This window comes from Geotrypetes seraphini, chromosome 3 (assembly GCF_902459505.1).
Source record: "Geotrypetes seraphini chromosome 3, aGeoSer1.1, whole genome shotgun sequence".
Lineage (NCBI taxonomy): Eukaryota > Metazoa > Chordata > Amphibia > Gymnophiona > Dermophiidae > Geotrypetes > Geotrypetes seraphini.
The window spans coordinates 309,951,118-309,972,727 of record NC_047086.1 but is presented as its reverse complement, the minus strand read 5'-3'; the positions used below and the strand labels follow the sequence as shown (position 1 = coordinate 309,972,727).

Genomic DNA, 21,610 nt, shown 5'->3' with positions numbered 1-21,610 from the left:
ATAGGCAGGCCTCAATCCTCATCACTGTACCCAGCCGCGCGGTTTAAATGATAATTGCACAATTTGAAAAATAAAACCCAAAACAGTAGGTTCAAAAATAAAACTTTTTTATTCAGTCCCAATTCCAGGGACATGCAAGCAAAACAAACACTGGATGTTATTATGTCACATCCTGCCAGTTCAAGTTCATAAAATCAGTCACAAAATAGAATTCACTTTATCGGTTTCAACTGTTGCAAAACACAGTTCATAATACAGCTTCACAAATATCATTTCTTTCCTGGAGTCTTTATAAGCAGTTCCAATAATTCTGGATTCTTTATGTAGTCTTTAAGCACACTTTAGCCAGTGGTTGGCACAAACAGTTCTTAGCACGCTTTTAACATAGTGCGGTTGAACTTGTGCTTTAATTAAGGAAAAAGGAGTTCCCTTCCACTACAGTAGTCTCTGGCTTGAAAGTGAAATGTTTGGCAAATGCCTTAGCTTTGCTTATCAGCAGTTTTAAAACAAAGTTCTTATTGACATTAAAATACTTTAGATTATGGACGCCTTCCCATTGCATTTGTTCAGTATCTGACAAGCATGTTAAAATCAAATTCCTCCTCTCTCGTACACACATCCCTATCTGGCTCATTAACACTCTCTCCAGTTACAGAAACAAGATCTCCTTTTCTCCTTCTTTAGGAATGGCTCCTGGTCTGACCTCTCTGGCAACCTGGGTGTGAGAAGTTTTGCAGCCAGCTGTCCAAGTTCAGCTCTCCTCAGGCTGGTAGCCTGAACTGTTGAGGACACAGGGCATTTGCTCCAGTGCTAAGATAGGAATCCCTCTCTGCTTGCAAGTGGAGCCTGTTTTGCTGTTAGCGGTTGATGCTCGTGCTGTCCCTCCTCTCTCTGGGTTCAAGGCTCTCATTTTACCTACAGCTGCAGATCTAGCTAGGGCACTGTTTGGCTAAGCCTTGATCAGCCTGCTTGCCTTTGCTAATGTTTTCCACGTGGTATTATCAGGTGAAGCTACTTCCACCCCCCCCCCCCCCCCCTATCTGTGCTTTCTACTTACCAGGGCTAGTGGGCTTTGGAATCACCTGATATTTCACAGGCTTCTCCCTTAAGGACAAATAAGTGTGCTTAATATGGTTAGTATTGCTACTGGGCTTTTCTGCAGTGACAGGGCTTGGCTTAAACTGTAGCTCAGGTATTTTACTATCTGTGGGCTTTTCCCTGTCCCAGTAGGCATGAGAGAGATATTTGTATCATTGCTTCCGTTGTATGCAAATATCAATATTTGTTAGGCATATCCTGACAATCAAAACTGGTTGCAGCTTTGCAGATTTGCACTTTGGCACCCTTGCCTATGATTTCAAATTGTGCTATAGACAGGTTGCACTTACTGTCTCTATATTGTTTCAGCCTCTTCTAATGCTGGTTTGAAAAGTTGATTGTCCTAATTATCATCATTGAATCATAAATGTCAAAATTTGACAAAGCTTATTTATTTATTTTTCAGATTTATATCCCGCTCCATCCAAAATTCTGGGCGTTATACAATACATGCCAATAAAATGTAATTATAAAGCATCCAAATAATTAGTTTATCTTGCTGATGCACTAAATTACTCCTAAAAGAGAAGTTCATAGGCTATTATTGAGATGGCTTGGAGAAATCTGCGCTTATTCCTAGGATAAGCAACTTAAAATCTGTTGTACTACTTGGGATTTAGCTAGGTACTTGGGACCTGAATTAGCAACTGTTGGAAACAGGATGATAAGCTTGATGGATCTTTGGTCTGTCCCAGTATGGCAATTCTTATGTTCTTTTAAGCCTACCACTAAACCAGACCATCATACCAATAAAAGAAACCAAACTACATTGATCACTAAACTACACTACCAAATGATAGTACAAATAGAATTCTCTTAAGCTCCTTCTTGAACCGAGAAAAATAAATAATTTTCCCAAAAAATGCTGGTAACTCATTCCAGAGCTTAGGACCCATTTCTTCAAACGTGGAGGGGCATAATCAAAAAAACCGTCTAAGTCCCTTTTTGGCCTAAGGCCTTAAACGTTGAAAGCAGAAGCAGGGAAAGTGTCCATAACCAAAACAAACGTCCTTGTTTTGATAATGGCCTGCCTCTACATTCAACTGTTTAAACGCCCAGACCCCCACTACGTCTACACTTGTACCCAAACGACGTCTACACTTATACCCCATAATGAACCAAAAAAACGCCTAAGCCCAAAACGTCCAACACAAGGGCTTTTAGGCGAAGGAGGAGCCAGTCCTTCACCTAAAAGCTGGAGTCTTTAACCGGTGTCTTGTCAAAAACAACACCGGTTACAGAATCAACCCCTTCCCCCCTGACATCAGGGCAGGAGGGAACCCAAGCCCTCCTGCCCCAGGCACCCGCGGCACCCCGCGACAACATCAGGGCAGGAGGGAGCCATCAGCTCAGTGACCCCTTTTTCAGCACTTAGACCTGTTTTGACTTTGTCTAAGTCAAAAAGGTATAAGTGCCGACTAGGCAACCTTCCTAGGGTTTTGGTTATACCTGCTGCATGCCTAGGTGTAGGTCGGCCCACCTCCCGCCCATCGCCCGCCCTTTCCCCTCCTCTAAACACGCCTCTTTTCTCTCTCTGTTTATAGGCAGGGGAAAGGCCTAAGATGGTTTTAGTTACGTCTAAAAACCAGCTTTAGTTATGGGTACTTGGACGATCAGGCTTTTTGATCGTCCAAGTAGCCATATAGGACACTTTTTTAGATTTTTTTTTTTGATTATGAACCCCATAGCTTTTCCATGTGCTTCTAGTCTAAATGAATTCAAAGAATGAACCTCAAGCAAACCCTAACTAGAAGAGCGCAATGGTCTGGCAGCTTGATAGTCATAAACTTGAAATGATAATGGGTGAGATCATTTGAGGTGCATTGAAAACCTCATAAACCACATAAAATCTTAAAATTTTATCCTCTCTTGTATCAGTAGGCAATGAAAGTATTTTTAGAATGGGTGTAATATGAGTGTCTAGACAATTCTAAAATAAATACAGCAACAAACTGTTACAATAAACAAGACACAAAAAAATTATACAGTGGTACCTAAGAATCCGAACTTAATCCGTTTCAGAACCCCCGTTCGAGTTCCAAGGTGCTTGGGGTCAACTTCCATGTTGGCATCAGGTGGTTCAGGTGTCTGCATTGTTGTGGTGTCTTTTGCGAACCAATGTTCCAAAGTGGTATGATGATGACCTTTTTGAACTTTTCTAAATGTTATCATTGAATAAGCTAACACACCTGTTAACAAGGGCTTTCTTAATGATTCTTAGGCAATGGAGGATATTGTAGTGATCCTTCCAGAACTCTCGGAGACTCAGTTCCGTTTGATCTTGCAGTCCCCACTAGCATTACAACACACCAACAGAGTAAGGAGGTCTTTCATTGGCTTATGGCCTGGTACAAACTTTTCTTCGTTTGAGATGTATGTTCGCCTGGGCATCTTTTTTCAAAAGAGGCCAGCTTTGTCACAATTGAACATTTGGTTCGAAACATAGCCCTCACTGATCACAAACTCCTTAAACTCCTTTACAAACTTTTCAGCTGCTTCCAAATTGGAACTGGCTGCCTCCCAATGCTTAACAATGCTATGGATCCCAGTCCTTTTCTTAAAGTTCTCGATCCACCCTCTACTGGCTTTAAACTTCTCCTTTTCATCAGTAGTATCAGGCAGGCCTTTCACTAGATCATCGTGAAGAACCTAGGCTTTCTCACAAATTATTTCTCAGAAATCGCATCACCAGCAAGTTGTCTTTCATTAATCCAAATACAGAGCAGTTTTTCCATCTCTTCCATACTTTTTGATCTCCTAGAGGTCAGTGTAGTAACCCCTTAGGCCACATCAGCTGCTTTGATAGCTTCTTTATTTTTCAAAATCGTACACATAGTCGTTTTAGGCATCCCAAACATAGTAGCGATATCAACCACACGTATACAGCTTTCATGCTCAGCCATAAGCTCTTTCCTAACTTCAATTGTAGCTCTAACAGCTTTCCTTTTGCTCTTATTTTCCACTGGACACATGGCTAATATAGATGGCCTGAGAGCTGTGTAAGAACAATGCGCTGTGGCATAGACAGCAAGATTGGGCCCCCCAACTGGCATAGACAGCAATATTAGGTCCCCCAATCGGCATAGACAGCAAGATCGGGCCCCCACCAGCATAGTCAGCAAGATCGGGCCCCCCAACTGGCATAGACAGCAAGATCGGGCCCCCCAACCAGCATAGACAGCAAGATTGGGCTCCGCCAACCGGCATAAACAGCAAGATTGGGTCCCCGCCAGCATAGGCAGCAAGATCGGCAAGTACAAGCGGTGCTCAGCCCAAAGCTTCCCTCTTGACGCGAACTGCCCAGGCGGAAACAGGAAGCTGCATCAGAGGGGAAGCTTTGAGCTGAGCAATGCTTGCAGTTCCCATACATTTCGGATTCCAAAGCAGCGTTCGGATTCCGGGGCAAAATTTAATTTTAAAAAATAGTTTGGATTCGAAGTTGTTTGAGTTCTGGGGCGTTTGGATTCTGAGGTACTACTATATTTTGTACCACCACCCTAAAATTAGAGGGATTTAAAATCTTTCAACCATCTAATAAGCCTAATTTTAGAGAAGACCAAAACTAACAACTTTAGCAACCTGATATTTCATAGTTAAGCTAGTATCAAAAATATATCCTAGATTCTGCAATTTATGAACAATTTCAAGTATCATGCCACCCATTATGAAAAATTACTGCTATTACTATTACAGTGCTCCCCCGAGATTTGCGGGGGTTCCGTTCCAGGAACCCCTGCTAATCTCGAAAAACTGCAAATACGTTTTTTCATGGGGGAGCCTGAAGCGGGCAGCGGGAGAGGGCAGCAGGAGAGCAGCCATAGCGCCGCGAGTGCAGGAAATCACTTGCAGTTCACTCCAACCGCCTCTTCCTGCACGAAGTCGGGCCTTATCTAATTAGGAGCTGCATATCAAAGCAGCTCCTGATTGGATAAGGCCCGACTTCGTGCAGGAAGAGGTGGTCGAAGCGAACCGCGAGTGATTTCCTGCAGTCGCGGTGCTCCGGCTGCTCTCTCCTGCCTCTCCCGCTGCCCTCTCCTTGTTGGCGGTTCGCGGTTGAAAAATACCACGAATGACCGGGACCGCAAACCACCAACTTCGAACAACTGGGGGAACACTTTCTATAGCCCTACCAGACATACGCAGTACTGTATAGAGTCATAAAGAAGATAGTTCCTGCTCGAAAGAGTTTACAATAAACAGGTAAGATAGACAAAGAAGATGTCATGGATACAGTTAAGGAAAAACATTAATGTGATGGCTGGGTTGGTGAACAGTGGGGAATAGGGTTATGGATTGAAGGCTATATCAAAAGGTGGGTTTTCAGTCTACTTTTAAACAAGGTAAGGGAAAGGGGCTTGGTGGACAAACTCAGGTAATTAATTCCAGTCATAGGGGGCAGATAGATGAAAGGAGCAAAGTCTGGAATTGGTAGTGGAGGAGACGGGTACAGCTAAGAGCAGCTTATCTGAGGAACATAGTTCAGTGGGAGGTGTATAAGGAGAGAGAAGAGAGGAGAGATATTGAGGGGCAGCAGAATGAACACACTTATAGGTCAGTACTGAGCTTGAACTGTATGGGAAGTCGGATAGGGAGCCAGTGAAGTGATTTAAGGAGAGGGGTGACATGAGGGTAGCGATGCTGAAGAATATTAGATGAAATATAATAAGACAATGGCAAAATCTTAGTTAGCATACCGAGTTTCAAATCATTACCCTTTAATCACTGATCAATCATTTTCAGGTCAAGATGTAAATTATTAAACATTACAGTAACAGAATTTTCAATTTTTACCAAAAACCGAGAATCTGTATATATTCAAAAGGAAATATCCAAACTTCTATTGAGAAGAGAAGACTGAAAGGGGACATGATCGAAACATTCAAGATATTGAAGGGAATTGACTTAGTAGAGAAAGAGAGACTGTTCACCCTCTCAGAGGTGAAGAGAACGAGAGGGCACTCGCTAAAGTTAGAAGGGAAAAGATTCCGTACAAATATAAGGATGTTCTTCTTCACCCAGAGAGTGGTAGAAATCTGGAATGCTCTTCCGGAGGCTGCTATAGGGGAAAGCACCCTTCAGGGATTCAAGACAAGGTTGGATAAGTTCCTACTGGAACAGAACATATGCAAGGCAGGCTAGGCTCAAATAGGGCACTGGTCTTTGACCTAATGGCCACCATGTGAGCGGATTGTTGGGCACGATGGACCACTGGTCTGACCCAGCAGTAGCAATTCTTATGTTCTTATTTATATAATAGAAGTAAAAAAGAAAAATTGAATGGTAATGCCAAAAGGGTGGAACCATGAGGTACTCCAGTTAAGCAATCAAAATCATATGATCTAACGACCTATGTTTATACAGAATTTTCTATTGTAGAAAAATGAAGTGAACCATCTTTACACACGAACTATAATACCAATTGATTGCAGGTGATTCAAAAGAATAGTATGGCTTATTATATCAAAAGCAGCTGAAATATCACAACAAAAATAATAATGGTCATTAGCAAATCTGACTCTAATATTATCCCCAAAAGATAAGTGTTTCTGTATTGTGCAAATTACAGAAACCATTCTGGTTTATATCAAGAAATCTCCCGAGCATCTAAAAATTCAACCAGTTTTTGTTTTTTTTAAATTAATCTTTATTCATTTTTAAAACTCACAATAAGTATAACATATAATACAGTTATTTATACTTTAACATCACTTAACATATCATCAAATTCTAACTCGCATCAAATATCCCCCCTCCCTTATACCTAACAGTTGTTCATAAGCAAAGGAAATCATAAAATATTCCCCCCCATCCCACCCTGGACATGTATGAACAAAAGGGAAAAAATTAATATTTATTTTATGCAGTAATTTCAATCTTTACAGTATCTTGTTAATGGCTCTCAAATAACCTGAAATTTCTTAAAATTTCCCTGCTGCATGACAATTATTCTTTCCATTTTGAATATGTGACACAAAGAATTCCACCAAAAGTTATAATTCAGCCTATCCCAATTTTTCCAATTATTCATAATTTGTTGTATGGCAACCCCTATCATAATGAGTAGAAGCTTATTGTTATTAGAGGATATTTGGCTTTTAGCCCTCATTTACATGCCAAACAATACGGTGTCATAGGATAATGCCACCGGATTATCTAACAAATTATTTAAAAATTATTATAAAAATTCAACCAGTTGATTATAGACCATAGGCAAAGATGAGATTGGTCTATAATTATCTATCTGATTCACATCTGGCAAGTGGTTTTTCAACAAAGGTGTTATAGTTGCCATTTTTAGTGAGTCTGGTAAAGAGCCTTCAATCAGCAATTTCTTAACTATATAGACAAACTTTTCTGCAACTAGATTCTTCATAGCTTTCAAAACCAAAGGAGGACAATGATCAAGCACACAGTAGGAATTTTTCACAGTCAAACACTTAAAGAACTTGCCGAGTAGAAATAGTTTGAAAACTATTCTATTGAGAGCCAGCTGTTAAGGCTAACATTTGTTCAAGTGGCAGTGCATCTTGTTAAAGTCTCTCGTATTGCTATGCAATTTTATCTGAAAAGCTTTTCGCAAAGTCCCGACTACCCAAAATCAAATCACATGACACATTAAAATTTCTAGGAGCCATAAGTCTAGAGACAACCTGAAAAAATTTCCTTTGATTGACTTGGAGCAGATTCAATAAAATGGTTTAATATAACTGAAGTTTTAAGTTGTAATACTCCAAAGTAATTCTGGATGGATACTTTCTCTGTGGTCACTCACATTCTAAACTCCCTTTTTTAAACTATGGAGCCTTATATATTCTTTTTGGATGGCATGATTTGAAAGGAGCAACTGTTTCAAGAGAGTTACAAAGAACAGAGTTCCATATATAAGCAACTTGGGAAATATCACAAGAATCAAAAGGCTTCAAATAAGAAATTAATTCTGACTTTAAATCAGAAATTTCATAATGTTTCCTAAGGGATAACATAACTTTATGTCGGGGCGCCATCAATTGGACAAGTTTGTACAGAAAAATATACTACTTGATGATCTGAACATGGTATTTCTGATATTTGGTGAATTTTAAGCCATTTATAAAAATCAATCCATGAAAACAAGATCTAACAAAATACACTTGTAGCAGATAACAGTTAGGTCCCTGTTTACTTCCAAAAAAGAATTTTTAAAAAAGTTAAAATATTGAATACCTTTGTGATGACCTCTTATTAGGTGGAATAAGGAAATTTCTTACTGCATATCATAGCATAAAATGAGATGAGGGATTCAAATGACAAAATTATGTGTATATTTGTTATTTCATTGCATTCAATTCAAGAACAGAAAACCAAGCTATTTACCTGTAACAGGTGTTCTCTGAGAACAAGCAAGATAGCAAGTTGTTCATTTTCACTTCCATCATGAATAAAGAATTTAAAAAAAAAAAAAAAAAAAAAGATAGCAAGTTGTTATAGTATGGGAATCCCTACCTATAGGCTGATTTCAATAGAAAATAGTATTAAGGTACGCAAAAGACAAATAGAAACATCTTTTGAGTGGCATGTACCCTTTTTATATTTTCTCTTTTAGTTCATTTATTTAGGAAGGCAGACTGGAATAGAAAAGGAATGGGCCAGGGGGAGGGGAAGGAGATATTCTTAATCCCCAACGAAATTCTGGAGGACTGAATGGTCAGACCTACTGTCATGTCAGAAGTTTATTCTAAATATTAACAGAATATAAATATATGAACAAAAGTCATTGTTGTAGCTCTACAGATTCTTCCATGAAGGGTGACCTCATATGAGGTACCGATATCATCATAACTGTGATGTGAGCTATGAAGTGATCCTCAAGATTCAAGTTTCTCTGAGCGTAAGTGTGAAGGAAATGCAGCACACTACCCAAATGGATAGTGTGTTTATTGGTGGCAGCCACAATCCTGTTAGGGCCAAAAAAATGGTTGGGTGGACGTTCTAATGGCTTTAGTCCCCTCTAAATAGAAGGCAATTTTAGTTAGCAAGAGGCTTAGGAAAAAATTGTTGGAAGGATGATAAAACTGGTTAGAATTTAATTTTATTATTTAAAAACTGAATATGAACATTATTTTTGCAGTATAATGCACTCAGTCATTTTTGCATACACACATTTTATATATATCTTGTTACAAACAATATTGTGAGCACAATGGTTATAAGCATCATTAATAAGAGATCCCACTGAAAGCCTAGTATTCTATCAACAAACAGCTGTTTCCATGCTCCGGTAAACTGTTGGGGGAAAAAAAGATATAGTCATATTATAAGCTAGTGATACAAAAAATATTTTATTATGCAAGTTGAAAAAGATACTCAAACATTTCCAAACAGAAATAACATTTTCATATATCTGTCTCAGTGTCAAACAAGGAAGCCAGGTAGCTAATATTAGAATTGTTTGCATATTAACCCTTTAAGCACAATGGTATACTTATCCATTCTCTAGTCTGCCTCACTTTCCTCACACTCTCATAAATTTAGCAAATGCGTTCCCAAAAATAAATCACAATGATGATTAATTACGCACTGAGCAAATCATTCTAAGCTTTTGATGAGAGAAGCCCAAAAAGGCTCACAGGTGAGAATCTTGCCCAGTCGCTTGTCCAAATCTATGACTTCATGCCTCTCTAAAGACACCAGATAAATTGGTAAATAATACTGAAGTATTGGGATTCCTAAATATTTTATGGACCTCTCTGCCCAAGTTAATGGAAAGCAACCTTTCCAATTAAGCTTAACATAACTCTGGCACTGTAGTGCCACCAATTTCTGCAATTATGAGTAAACCCTTATGTTCTTAAATAGCGAAATATTCCTCAACACAATGAAGAAGCTTTTAAAGTGAATATTGTGGATTTGTGGGAACTAACAATATGTCATCTACGAAAGCTGGTATTTTTACAGCTGTGATGCCAATGGACATTCCAGTGATATCAATATCTTTTTATAATAGAGCATAGGAAAGGTTCCAGATACAATAAAAATAATGGACATAAAAGACAGCCTTGACAGATTCCCTTCAATATTAGAAAGGGCTCTGTTTTTATACCATTAACTAATAAGGACATTCTCAGTGAGAAAAGACATGGGGGAAGCCACTGCTTGCGCTGGATCGGTAGCATGGAATGTTGCTACTCTTTTGGTTTTGGCCAGGTATTAATGACCTGGATTGGCCACCATGATAATGGGCTACTGGGCTTGATGGACCATTGGTCTGACCCAGTAAGGCTATTCTTATGTATATAAAGGTTTTACAGTTTGCAAAAACTATTCCTCGCTACCAGCACTGAAAAGGTACTGCCAGTCAACCTTATCAAAGGCTTTTTCAGCATCTAAGTTGTTAACAGCAGTAAAAATTTGGTGGTACTGGGTATACAACATTGCCAATAAAACCTGAACCTGATTCGGGCAAGCAGTTCTGCAAAATCTATTCAATGTCTGAGTACCAACTTTTACTTTAGCCCTTTTTTTTATGCCAGGCACATGTTTATATGGACAGTAGTTTTACAGGAGAAATGATCCTGACAGCTGGAGAGTCCCACTTGTGAGAATATCATGCCTGCTTGCCCTTGGAGAAAATGAAGTTACCTGTAGCAGGTATTCTCCAAGGTCAACAGACATATATTCTCATAACCCACCTTTCTCCTCTAGTTGGCTTCTTGACTTTTTTTTTTTAACTGTCCTGACAGTCCCGTACACCTACACATCGACGTCAAATAGGAAGGCACCTGCATGTACACGATGGGAGCACTGCCTCAAAGATTTAAAGACACAGTACACTTAGCAGTGTCTGCACCAGATTGCATTGAATGACACTTGTTTGTGAGTATATATATGCCTGATGTCCTTGGAGTACACTTGCTACAGATAAGTAGCTTTGTTATACTGCTACAACTAGCGGTTGTTGAAACCAGTGAAACAGAAATGAAGCTTAGGAGGTAAAGGAGGGGTGAGGTTGATGCTTGGAAGGGGAGGGGAGAAATGGTAGATATGAGGGTAAAGGGCCTTGAGTACCCCCTGGGCTGAATACACTGCTAAAGTACACTGAAATATCATATCACATACAAGCAAGGATGTCTGCTCTATGATATAAGATGGATTTTATATTTACATTTCTTGACTGAAAGGCAAAATAGAATTAGGCACACAACTGGGTGTCATCATCATAAGATGCTAGAACAGAACAGCTTTTCCCGAGTTTAGAAACTATTGCAAAATTCTCAGTATGCACAACTATTCCTGCATGTGGTAGACTTCTCAGTCTCCTAAGTTTTGTTTTTCTATTCTGACAGACAGATTGTATATATTTTTTCTCCTTCCTGTGGAACATAACACAGACCAAATCTGGGTTTCGACCATGGCCACAATATGACACAAAGATCTAGAACTTTGACAGGTGCCTCTTCTCTGTTTGAACTCAGATTACAACCAGGTTTAATGCAAGAACTGTGGAAGAATGTTTCTGCTAGTCTCAAAGGATTGCATCCATAACCAGAAATGAAGTTCATGCTTACACAGAAAGAGAAGCAAAGATGGCTTCCGTGCAGAGATTGGTCAATTGTGTACTCAAGTATATCCTCTTGTGCAGATGTTAACTCATCACCCCTGTACAGTGACGTCAGTCAGTGGTGAGGGGGCAATGCCATGGATTCTTTGACTATGTGTGAATTTAAATCAAAACTTCTTGGTCTGAAGCTCATAGCTATTCATTGTAGTTGTACAGATTTAAAAACAAACCAAATTCTAAGCCACACTAAAATAGTAGAAAAGCACCATCACATCAATGCAGATGATATCTAAGATACTATATCTAAGCATAAATGGACTTCCCTATGGCATATGACACTGAGGTCCCTCAATATCAGTGTAAAAGGTTTGAATGTCTTCCAGTATAGATGCATAGAAAAGTTGTAATTTGGAATCTACATTAGAGAATGACATGAGGATTGGGGCGTGGTAAACTCTGGCAAATCCGTGTTAACAGAAATTTAAAAAAAAATTGTGGTTGTAGAAGCAAAACTTACTCACAGGAAATGTAAAAAGCCTTGGTCTCATGATAAAAATTTAAAAAAACTGCTTCCTTCCTTTCACTCCCATCCTTGTCCTGCAGGCTCTGAAATGGCATCTCTGTGTCTCTTTCTCATCCCTCCTGATGTGGTGCCTCTACCTTACATTTTTGAGCTGTTCAACAGCAATTCCCTCTGCCTTCTGTTACAACTTACTGTTTTGCGAAGGTGGGATCTGGCAGAGGTAAGCCCCTTTAGCAGACCTGTGGGAGCCACTATTGGGCAGCTCAGTAATGTACATTTGAAACACCATGGCAGGAGGGAAAAGACTAAGTGCTGGATCTGCAGGGGTTGGGATGGAGGCTGGAGGGAAGGAATAGAACTGCTAGACCCACAGGGCTATGGAGATTGGAGGGAAGGGAGAGAGGTACTGGACATGCAAGAGGGGACCCTAGAGTAGGGGTAGGGAACTCCAGTCCTCGAGAGCCGTATTCCAGTTGGGTTTTCAGGATTTCCCCAATGAATATGCATGAGATCTATATGCATGCACTGCTTTCATTGTATGCTAATAGATCTCATGCATATTCATTGGGGAAATCTTGAAAACCTGACTGGAATACGGCTCTCGAGAACTGGAGTTCCCTACCCCTGCCCTAGAGGAAAGGAAGACAAGTTCTGGGCCGATGGGAGGGGGGTTGGAGGGAAAACATAGAGGTGTTGGATCTACAGAGGAGGGGAGGCTGGAGGAAAGGGAGAGAAGTGCTGGACCTGCAAGGGGAAGAGGGGAGGAAAAGGGAAAGCGATGCCGAATCAAGGGGATGAAGGAAGAGGGCGTCAAATACTGAACACCAGGGCTTAATTTGTAGGGGAACAGTATGGAAGACAGTTCAACAACTTATTTTCAGACTCCAGTGCAGCACGGGCATTCTGCTTTATCCTCTCCCTTCCAAATAACCTGCAGGGAAAGTGGCGAGACTGGAGCAGAACAGAGAACAGTCCCTACTTCCTAGTTCAGCCTTCTGTTGCTCCTGGTCCACCCCAGCCTCTCCCGGTTCCACAGTTCTACTTCCTTTTTATCTGCAAATTAAGCCCTGCTGAACACATAGAAGTTTTTTATTTGACACCCAGAACTTCTATCAATTTGTGAAACATCCTGTGTGTATTTTTGAGACAGTGATAATAAGTATATTAAAAGTATGCGCAGTAAAAAGTGAAACACACAGGGCCCCCACCCCCTCCTCTTTTACAAAGCCGCAGTAGCAGCTGCTGCTACAGTAACTGCCCTAAAGCCCATAGGGATTTAAATGGCTTCAGGACTTTTGCTGCTCAGCTTTGTTTAAGGGGGGGGGGAGAGCATTCCTTAGAACAGGGGTAGGGAACTCCGGTCCTCGAGAGCCGTATTCCAGTCGGGTTTTCAGGATTCCCCCAATGAATATGCATGAGATCTATGTGCATGCACTGCTTTCAATGCATATTCATTGGGGAAAACCTGACTGGAATACGGCTCTCGAGGACTGGAGTTCCCTACCCCTGCCTTAGAATAAAGCTTAGTGGGCACTAATCAAATATGCTAAGAACTTTACTTACATTGTAATGCAACATTTTTTGAAATAGATGAGCAGTTTCTAGTTTTATTAGTGCAAAAAACACAGGTACATATGCTTCTGGACTTGCTTCTGTAGCCAATTCATACAACCTTCTAGCCAAAGGAATGTTCTGAAAAATAAAATTGATGCTTTCTTAGAAATATTAGGCAACTTAAATGTTACTTTGCAGGATAAATAGGTCATTATTGAAGAAAAGATATAAATCATGTTATTTATTTGTTTTTCCACATAACAATTTGACTCTTATTTATATTGTCCAGTAAATGTTATGGCTATTTACTAAAGAGCAGTAACGTTTTAGTTACCACTTTAACTTTTGGGGGTGTATTCTTCTCTTTAATGTATTATCTCTAATGTTCTATCCACTCAATGTAAGATGTGACATTTTAAATAAGTCAACTGAAAGTCAATATATTTAACACACAAGAAATTTCTTTATTTGCTGATATCAATTAACCCAATATTGGCAGGGTAAATGTAACATCACGGAATTGTAGGGAGGTAAAATACCTTGATGAAATCAAGCTGTATGAAGGAGCAGGTTCAGAAGCCAACAAGTAGGGAAAGAATTCTAGACCTAGTTCTTAGTGGAGTGTTTGATTTGATGCAGCAGGTAATGGTGCTGGGGCCACTTAATAACAGTGATCAGATTTGATAAAGAAGGACATTTTCAATAGGAAATCTAAGCCCAACTTTGGACATTTCCCGCAAGACATCCAGAGTCGGAGGGGGAGAAACAGCCATTTTGAAAACCAGCAAAAACGTTAGATGTCCAAATTTTTTTTTTTTTTATCAACTATAGACCCTATGGGGGTAATAATAAAAAAAAAACCCGTCTAAAAAGTGTCCTAAATGGCTACTTGGACGATCAAAAAGCCTGATCGTCCAAATACCCATAACCAAAGCTGGTTTTTAGATGTATCTAAAAACAACTTAGGCCTTTCCCCTGCCTCTAAACGCACAGAGAGAAAAGAGGTGTGTTTAGAGGAGGGGAAAGGGCGGGAGGTGGGCCGACCTACACCTAGGCGTACAACAGGTATAACCAATACAGTTTAGTCGGCACTTAGATGAAATAAAACCAGGTCTAAGTAGCGAAAAATGGGCCGCTGAGCTGATGGCCGTTGGCGCCATCAGTTCAGCGGCCCGGCAACCTAACGGGTCGCGGCAGTTCAGGTAGAAGAGTGATGGCATCGCGTTAGGGGAGATGAGGCATCTCTCCTGCCGCGATGCATCACTCCCCCCCCCACACACACAACATCGTGGCAAGAGGGAGCTCAAGACCTCTTGCCCCAGCCAACCGCGGCACCCCCGACACGATCGGGGCAAGAGGGAGGTCAAGCCCTCTTGTCCCCCCGACTCCCTGACACGATCGGGGCAAGAGGGAGCCCAAGCCCTCTTGCCCCGCCAACTCCCCGACAATATCGGGGCAAGAGGGAGCCCAAGCCCTCTTGCCCCGCCAACTCCCCGACAATATCGGGCCAGGAGGGAGCCCAAGCCCTCCTGGCCCTAGCGACCCCCCCCCCCCTGCTAGTTGTTCAGGCCAGGAGGGAGCCCAAACCCTCCTGGCCCAGCCAATCCTGCCCCCCCGACAACATCGGGCCAGGAGGGAGCCCAAACCCTCCTGGCCACAGCGACCCCCTACCCCCACCCCACACTACATTACGGGCAGGAGGGATCCCAGGCCCTCCTGCCCTCGACGCAAACCCCCCTCCCCCCAATGACCGCCCCCCCAAGAACCTCCGACCGCCCCCCCCAGCCGACCCGCGACCCCCCTGGCCGACCCCCACGACATCCCCACTCCCCTTCCCCATACCTTTGCTTAGTTGGCCGGACAGACGGGAGCCAAACCCGCCTGTCCGGCAGGCAGCCAACGACGGAATGAGGCCGGATTGGCCCATCCGTCCCAAAGCCCCACCTACTGGTGGGGCCTAAGGCGCCTGGGCCAATCAGAATAGGCCCTGGAGCCTTAGGCCCCTCCTGGGGGCGGGGCCTGAGGCACATGGGCCCAACCCGACCATGTGCAAAAGGCTCCCTCCTGGCCCGAACAACTAGCAGGGGGGGGTCGCCAGGGCCAGGAGGGCTTGGGCTCCGTCCTGGCCCGATATTATCAGGGAGTTGGGGAGTCGGCGGGGCAAGAGGGCTTGGGCTCCCTTTTGCCCCAATCGTGTCGGGCAGTCGGGGGGGCAAGAGGGCTTGAGCTCCCTCTTGCCCCGATCGTGTCGGTGAGTCGGGGGGGGGGGCAAGGGGGCTTGAGCTCCCTCTTGCCCCGATCGTATCGGGGAGTTGGGGAGTCGGCAGAGCAAGAGGGCTTGAGCTCCCTCTTACCCCGATGTCGGGAGGGGGGGGCGCGGTTTGACATGGCAGGAGGGCTTGGGCACCCTCCTGCCTGGATCGTTGTGGGGGGAGGGGACTCTGTAGCCAGTGTTGTTTTTGACAGACACCGGTTACAGAATCCAGCTTTTAGGCGAAGGACTGGCTCCTCCTTCGCCTAAAAGCCCTTCTTTTGGACGTTTGTGGCCTAGGCGTGTTTTTGTTTCATTATGGCTAAAAAGTGTAGACGTGCTGTGGGGGTACTTGTAGACGTAGTGGAGATTGGGCGTTTAGGCAGAGGAAGGCCAAAATCAAAACATGGACGTTTGTTTTGGTTATGGACACTTTCCCTGCTTCTGGGTTGAACGTTTAGGGACTTAGGCCAAAAGGGGACTTAGACACTTTTTTTGATTATGCCCCTCCACATGTCCAACTTTAGGACATCTAACTTTGTTTGTTATTTTCTACTACAAAAACGTTCAAGTTCAAAATGTCCAAATCCAGATCATTTGGACAAGGGAGTGTGTCAGCACTGTAATGGACTGGCCTAATGAGACTGGATTATTGAGACAAAGCAAACTTGAATGTGGTGGGCCATTTTTGATGACGTCTCAATCCGATCTTGAATGTTTTGTGAGGTTCAGTACATCCAAAAATTGAGTAGGAAAAATGTCCATTTTGAAACCCCAAAACATCCATTTTTTTTTTTTTTTTTTTAAATGGACATTTCTAGATGTGCTTGTCTATAGTGCATCTATCTTTTAAGGCCATTTTTAAAAAACAAAACATCCAAATGAAAAACATACATAATAAGCCATTTGAACATAGGAGGGACCAGCATTTTTAGTACACTGACTACACAGACTTCCTAGCAGAGCAGTGGGGCATCCAAGGGGGAACTACAGTGAACTTCACATGAAGAGTCCCAGGTACACATCCCACCATAACCCCCATACATTGTATGGGGAACCCTCCAAAACTCACCCAAAACCAACTGTACCCAACTCTCTATCATCCCTATAGCCCTTATGCCTGTAGGTATCACCTATACAGTATATCAGTACAGTAGGGTTTGGTGAGCTCACACTTTCCACCACAAATGTAGTGGTTAGGGTGGGATATGGAACTAGGTCCTCTTCTTTGCAATCCACTGTGCTGACCACCAGGCTACTCCAGACATCTGCTTGCTGCTCTATTAGGACTGGCCATTACTTTTACTGTTGTCAAAACGACAGATATGTACTTTATTATGGATGAAACACGAGCTGCCTATCAAATTTTGGGTACTCTTTAAGCTGGAACTTCTTGTATTTCAAGCTTGTGCAGAGTCTATTCCAGCATGTTTATCACAGCATATTTTATTTATTTATTTATTTAGATTTTTATCCCGTCCTCCCAATAGCTCAGAACGGTTTACAAATGAACATACACAGTGCGGAGTAACTAGACATATAAGTAGTACAACAGGTTTAGTGGTTGGATTTATAGTTTTTAGAGAGAATTGAATACAGGGAGATTAAGCAGAGAGAGAGAAGGGGGAAATACCGTAGTTTAATTTACGGAAAGTTATAAGCATATAGATGCAAATTTTTAGTGGATAGAGTAAGAGAGGGTCATACTGGAATTTCGGGAAGGAGATAGGAGAGTGGAGGGTGGGGCTTAAGGGGGGGAGAGACAGAGGAGATCTTTAATTGAAGAGGAGGGTCTTTACCGATTTACGGAATGCTAATAATGAGTTCTGTTGTCTAAGTTGGGGGGGAAGTTGGTTCCAGAGGTGTGGAATGAAGTGGCTGTAGGATCGTTTGTGGGCAGTTTCTGTGAGCAGGGATCTTCCGGGGGGGACGCATAGGCGTGTCTCTGACTTTGAGCGGAGGGTGCGAGTGGGGTTGTAGATGGGAAGTTTGGATTTTATGTAGGAGGGGGTGGTGGAGTAGATTCTCTTGTGGGCAATTGTTAGGGCTTTGAAAGTACAGCGTTGGCTAATTGGGAGCCAGTGTTCAGCATGGAGTGCCGGGGAGATGGAATCGCGGTAGTTGAGGTTGTGTAGGAGGCGGATGGCTGCATTTTGGACCCGTTGGAGGCGTCTGATATTATTTTTGGTTAGTCCGTTAAATAGCGAGTTACAATAATCCATTCTGGAGAGGACATATGCGTATAGGAGTTGGGCGAGGTCTGGTTTGGAGATGTAGGGTTTGATTCTTTTCAGTTGGCGAAGGTAGTAGAAGGAGGTGGAGACTACTTGGGATATGTGGTTGGATAAGGATAGGTGTCCGTCTAGGGTTACTCCCAGGCTGCGAACTTGATCTGCTGCCGTTAGTCGAGTGGAATCCCATGTTAGTGTAGGTCGTAGGTATTTGGTGTTTTTGTTTCTGATCCATAGGAGTTCGGTTTTGGATGCGTTAAGTTGAAGCTTGTTGTTTGACATCCAAGTTTTCATGTCAGTGAGGCAGAGTTCGAGGTTAGCAATTTGGGATGGCCGATTTTCGCCTAAGGGGAGGAGCAGCTGGATGTCATCTGCATAAGAGTGGATTTTGATTTTATATTTTTGCGCTATATCGATGACGGGTTTGATGTAGAGATTGAATAGAAGGGGGGATAGAAGGGCGCCTTGAGGAACGCCATATTTGATAGGCTTAGGGTTAGATTTATGTGTCCCTAGTAGGACTGTTTGGGTCCTTTGGTGAAGGAAGGAGGTGATCCATTGGAGGGCTGTGTCTTTGATTCCGAGGTCGTGGAGCCTAGATGTGAGTAGGTGATGGTCAACTGTGTCGAAGGCAGCGCTAAGGTCAAGTAGGACTAGTAGGGCGTCGTTGCCTTTGTCCAGTATTGACCAGCTGTCGTCGATGAAATCAATGAGAACTGATTCTGTGCTGTGGCCCTTACGGAAGCCAGATTGGACTGGGGATAGGGCAGCTTGTTCTTCAATGAAAGGGTGTAGGCGGTGGAGTACAATTCGTTCAAGGAGTTTGGAGACAATTGGGAGGTTGGAGACTGGGCGATAGTTGCCAGGTTCATTAGGATCAAGGGAGGGTTTTTTGAGAGTGGGCTTGATAATGGCTGATTTCCAGCTGAGGGGGACAGTTCCAGTAGTTAGAGAGGTGTTAATGATGGGGAGGATGGATTCTGCCATGGCGTCTCCGGCAGCCAGCAGGAGGCTGGACGGGCAGGGGTCGAGGATGGTGTTGGAGGGTTTGAGTTCTCTCAGGGTTTCGAGGACCTCCGCATGAGTGGCTAGATGAAATTGGGAGAGAGAGGCGGAAGGGGGGGTATATGGAGTTGGTTGGAGCTGAGTAGGAGTGGGTTTGGTGTTGAGGTCGAGGTTAGCTCGGATGTTTTGTATTTTGGACTGGAAGAAGTCCGAGAGAGTTTCGCTATCGAGTTCTGTTTGGTTGATTTGATTATTCCTTTGGGCGTTGGTGAAGAGATGGTTGGTGAGGGTGAATAGTTGTTTTGATCTGGAAGGGGCTTGTTGTAGGAGACGAGAGTAGTAGGTCTTTTTTGCTTCTAGAATGGCAGCTTTGTATGTGGTGGATATGTTTTTCCAGTGGGTTTTGGTTTCAATGTTCGGATGTTTGGCCCAGATCCTTTCTGCTTTCCTCAGGGATCGTTTTATAGATCGGAGGTCATTAGTGTACCAGGGAGCAGGTGCTTTGTTGGTGATTGTTTGGGTTGTTTTTGTCTGGACCAGGTTATTATAGAGGGATTGGATGTTAGAGTGCCATGTGGCGGCTGCCAGGTCAATTGATAGGGGATGTTGGGTATAGGATTCGTTTAGGGTGCGAATACCTGCGGCCATATCTTGAGGGTTGACCGAGTTAGGAAGTTGACGTAGGGTGGGGGGGGGGGAATCTTTACGTGGGATTAGGGCAGTATCGAGTGGGAGTTCGAATTCAATGAGGTGGTGGTCTGACCATGGGACAGGTGTGGAGGTGTAGGTTTGCTGGGGTTTTGTCGTTGGGTCTCTGAGGGTGAAAAGCAAGTCTAAGATGTTGCCTGCTGAGTGAGTGGGGGTGGTTATAGTTTGGTGGAATCCTAGGTCGGAGAGGGAGGAGAGGAAGTTGTCAATTTGTGCTGAGGTGTTGGGGTAGTCTGGGAAATTGAAATCTCCTAGGATTGTCATGTGTTTGTGTGAGATGGTTAGTTCAGTGATGAATTCGAGGAGGGTTTCTAGGGTATCTGCTGGGGAGTTGGGGGTTCTGTAGAGGAGTATGAGGGCGGTTTTTTGTTTGTGGCCTAATGTGAACGCAATAGCTTCTAGGGAGGGAATGTTGATGGAGTTTATTAGTTTTGGTGTGGCGGAGGTTTTGATAATGGAAGTCACTCCACCTCCTTTTCCAGAGGTACGCGAGCAGGTTAGAGCCTGGTAGCCTGGGGGACATAGTTCGCCTAGCGTTATCCCCTCGTTGTCTTGGAGCCAGGTTTCGGTGATCATGAGGGCGTCCCAAGTCTTGTCGCAAATGAGGTCATGTAGGAGGAAGGATTTGTTGTTGACTGATCTTGCATTGATGAGTGCCAATTTGAGTGTGTTGTGAGAGGGGGTTTGTGGAGAGGGAAGAATGGGGATGAGGTTGGCAGGGTTTCTGGAACGGCTTTTTTTAGGTTGGGGGGAGATATCACCGTATCTGCCTTGGCCTGTAATAATGGGGATGGTAAATATACTATCATACACCCCTATGAGATCCTTTTGCTCCTCACAGCAGCATTTATTGCTGGTCCCATCTGTCCGCCAGGTTCCCACTGCAACCTCTAGGGATACCTTGTGACCAGTTGTATACCCGGCTCTCTGGAATCAGCTGCCAGAGGCCCTGCATGCTACCTCTTTATTGTTCACCTTTAAGCAGCTTCTCAAGACTTATTTTTTTCAGAAAGCATTTTTGGAATTCATAGTTACTTGATCTGCCGGGCCAACGGCTTGGGTTTTTTATTCTTCAACCAGGGGTCAGGGGAAGATGCAAGGGAGACTAGATATTTTGTACCTTTCTTTCCTTTTCTTGTCCTGTTTCTTGTATTTTATTGTTTGTAACCCACTTGAATGGACTTCGTGTTCTTGAGCGGTTAAGCAAATTATATAAGCCTGAACCTTTGAACCACCCATAGTCATAAATTCTTAGGCATAGTCATGTATCTGTAAGTAGGTTCCGGGTGAGATCCATGAAGACTATTGAACATGGTGCTAAGAAAGTGTGTACCTTCTGTGACACTTAAGACGAAGGCAAGGACCTTCCATAGGACTATGACACACTTTAATCTGATAATACTGAGTTTTCTGCCACTTCTGCAGACCTGCACTCAGCCCCTGACAATTAAAGCAGGATGTGTATTTGTGAAAGAAATGGGAAGCAAGCAGACAACAGAATCAAAATGATGGAAGGCTGTTTAGGTTGCACAGTGGTTGTTGGTTTCAGTTGCCTCTTCTCACTCTAACAAGGCCTTGTATAAAGCTACTGCTGGAATTGTGGTTGTCTGGAGAATGATATGAAAGACTTCCCAGAGTAGAGAGGTCCTTAATACTGAGAAGTGGTGGTTCAAATAGAGAAAGATGTAATCTCTGGGGCCCCC

At 43.0% G+C, this 21,610-nt stretch overlaps 1 protein-coding gene across 1 annotated transcript in view; it reads right to left on the bottom strand.

Annotated features, from left to right (window-relative positions):
- Positions 1 to 9,226: 9,226 nt before the first annotated feature.
- Positions 9,227 to 21,610, bottom strand: part of SEL1L2 (SEL1L2 adaptor subunit of ERAD E3 ligase) — a 103,263-nt gene continuing 90,879 nt past the window's right edge. Inside the window, exons 17-18 of the mRNA XM_033937651.1 lie at positions 13,722 to 13,850; positions 9,227 to 9,360 (exon numbers count right to left, since the gene is read on the bottom strand). Coding sequence (XP_033793542.1) covers positions 9,241 to 9,360; positions 13,722 to 13,850 — 249 coding nt within the window. The 3' untranslated portion in view covers positions 9,227 to 9,240. The remainder of the gene's footprint in view (positions 9,361 to 13,721; positions 13,851 to 21,610) is intronic.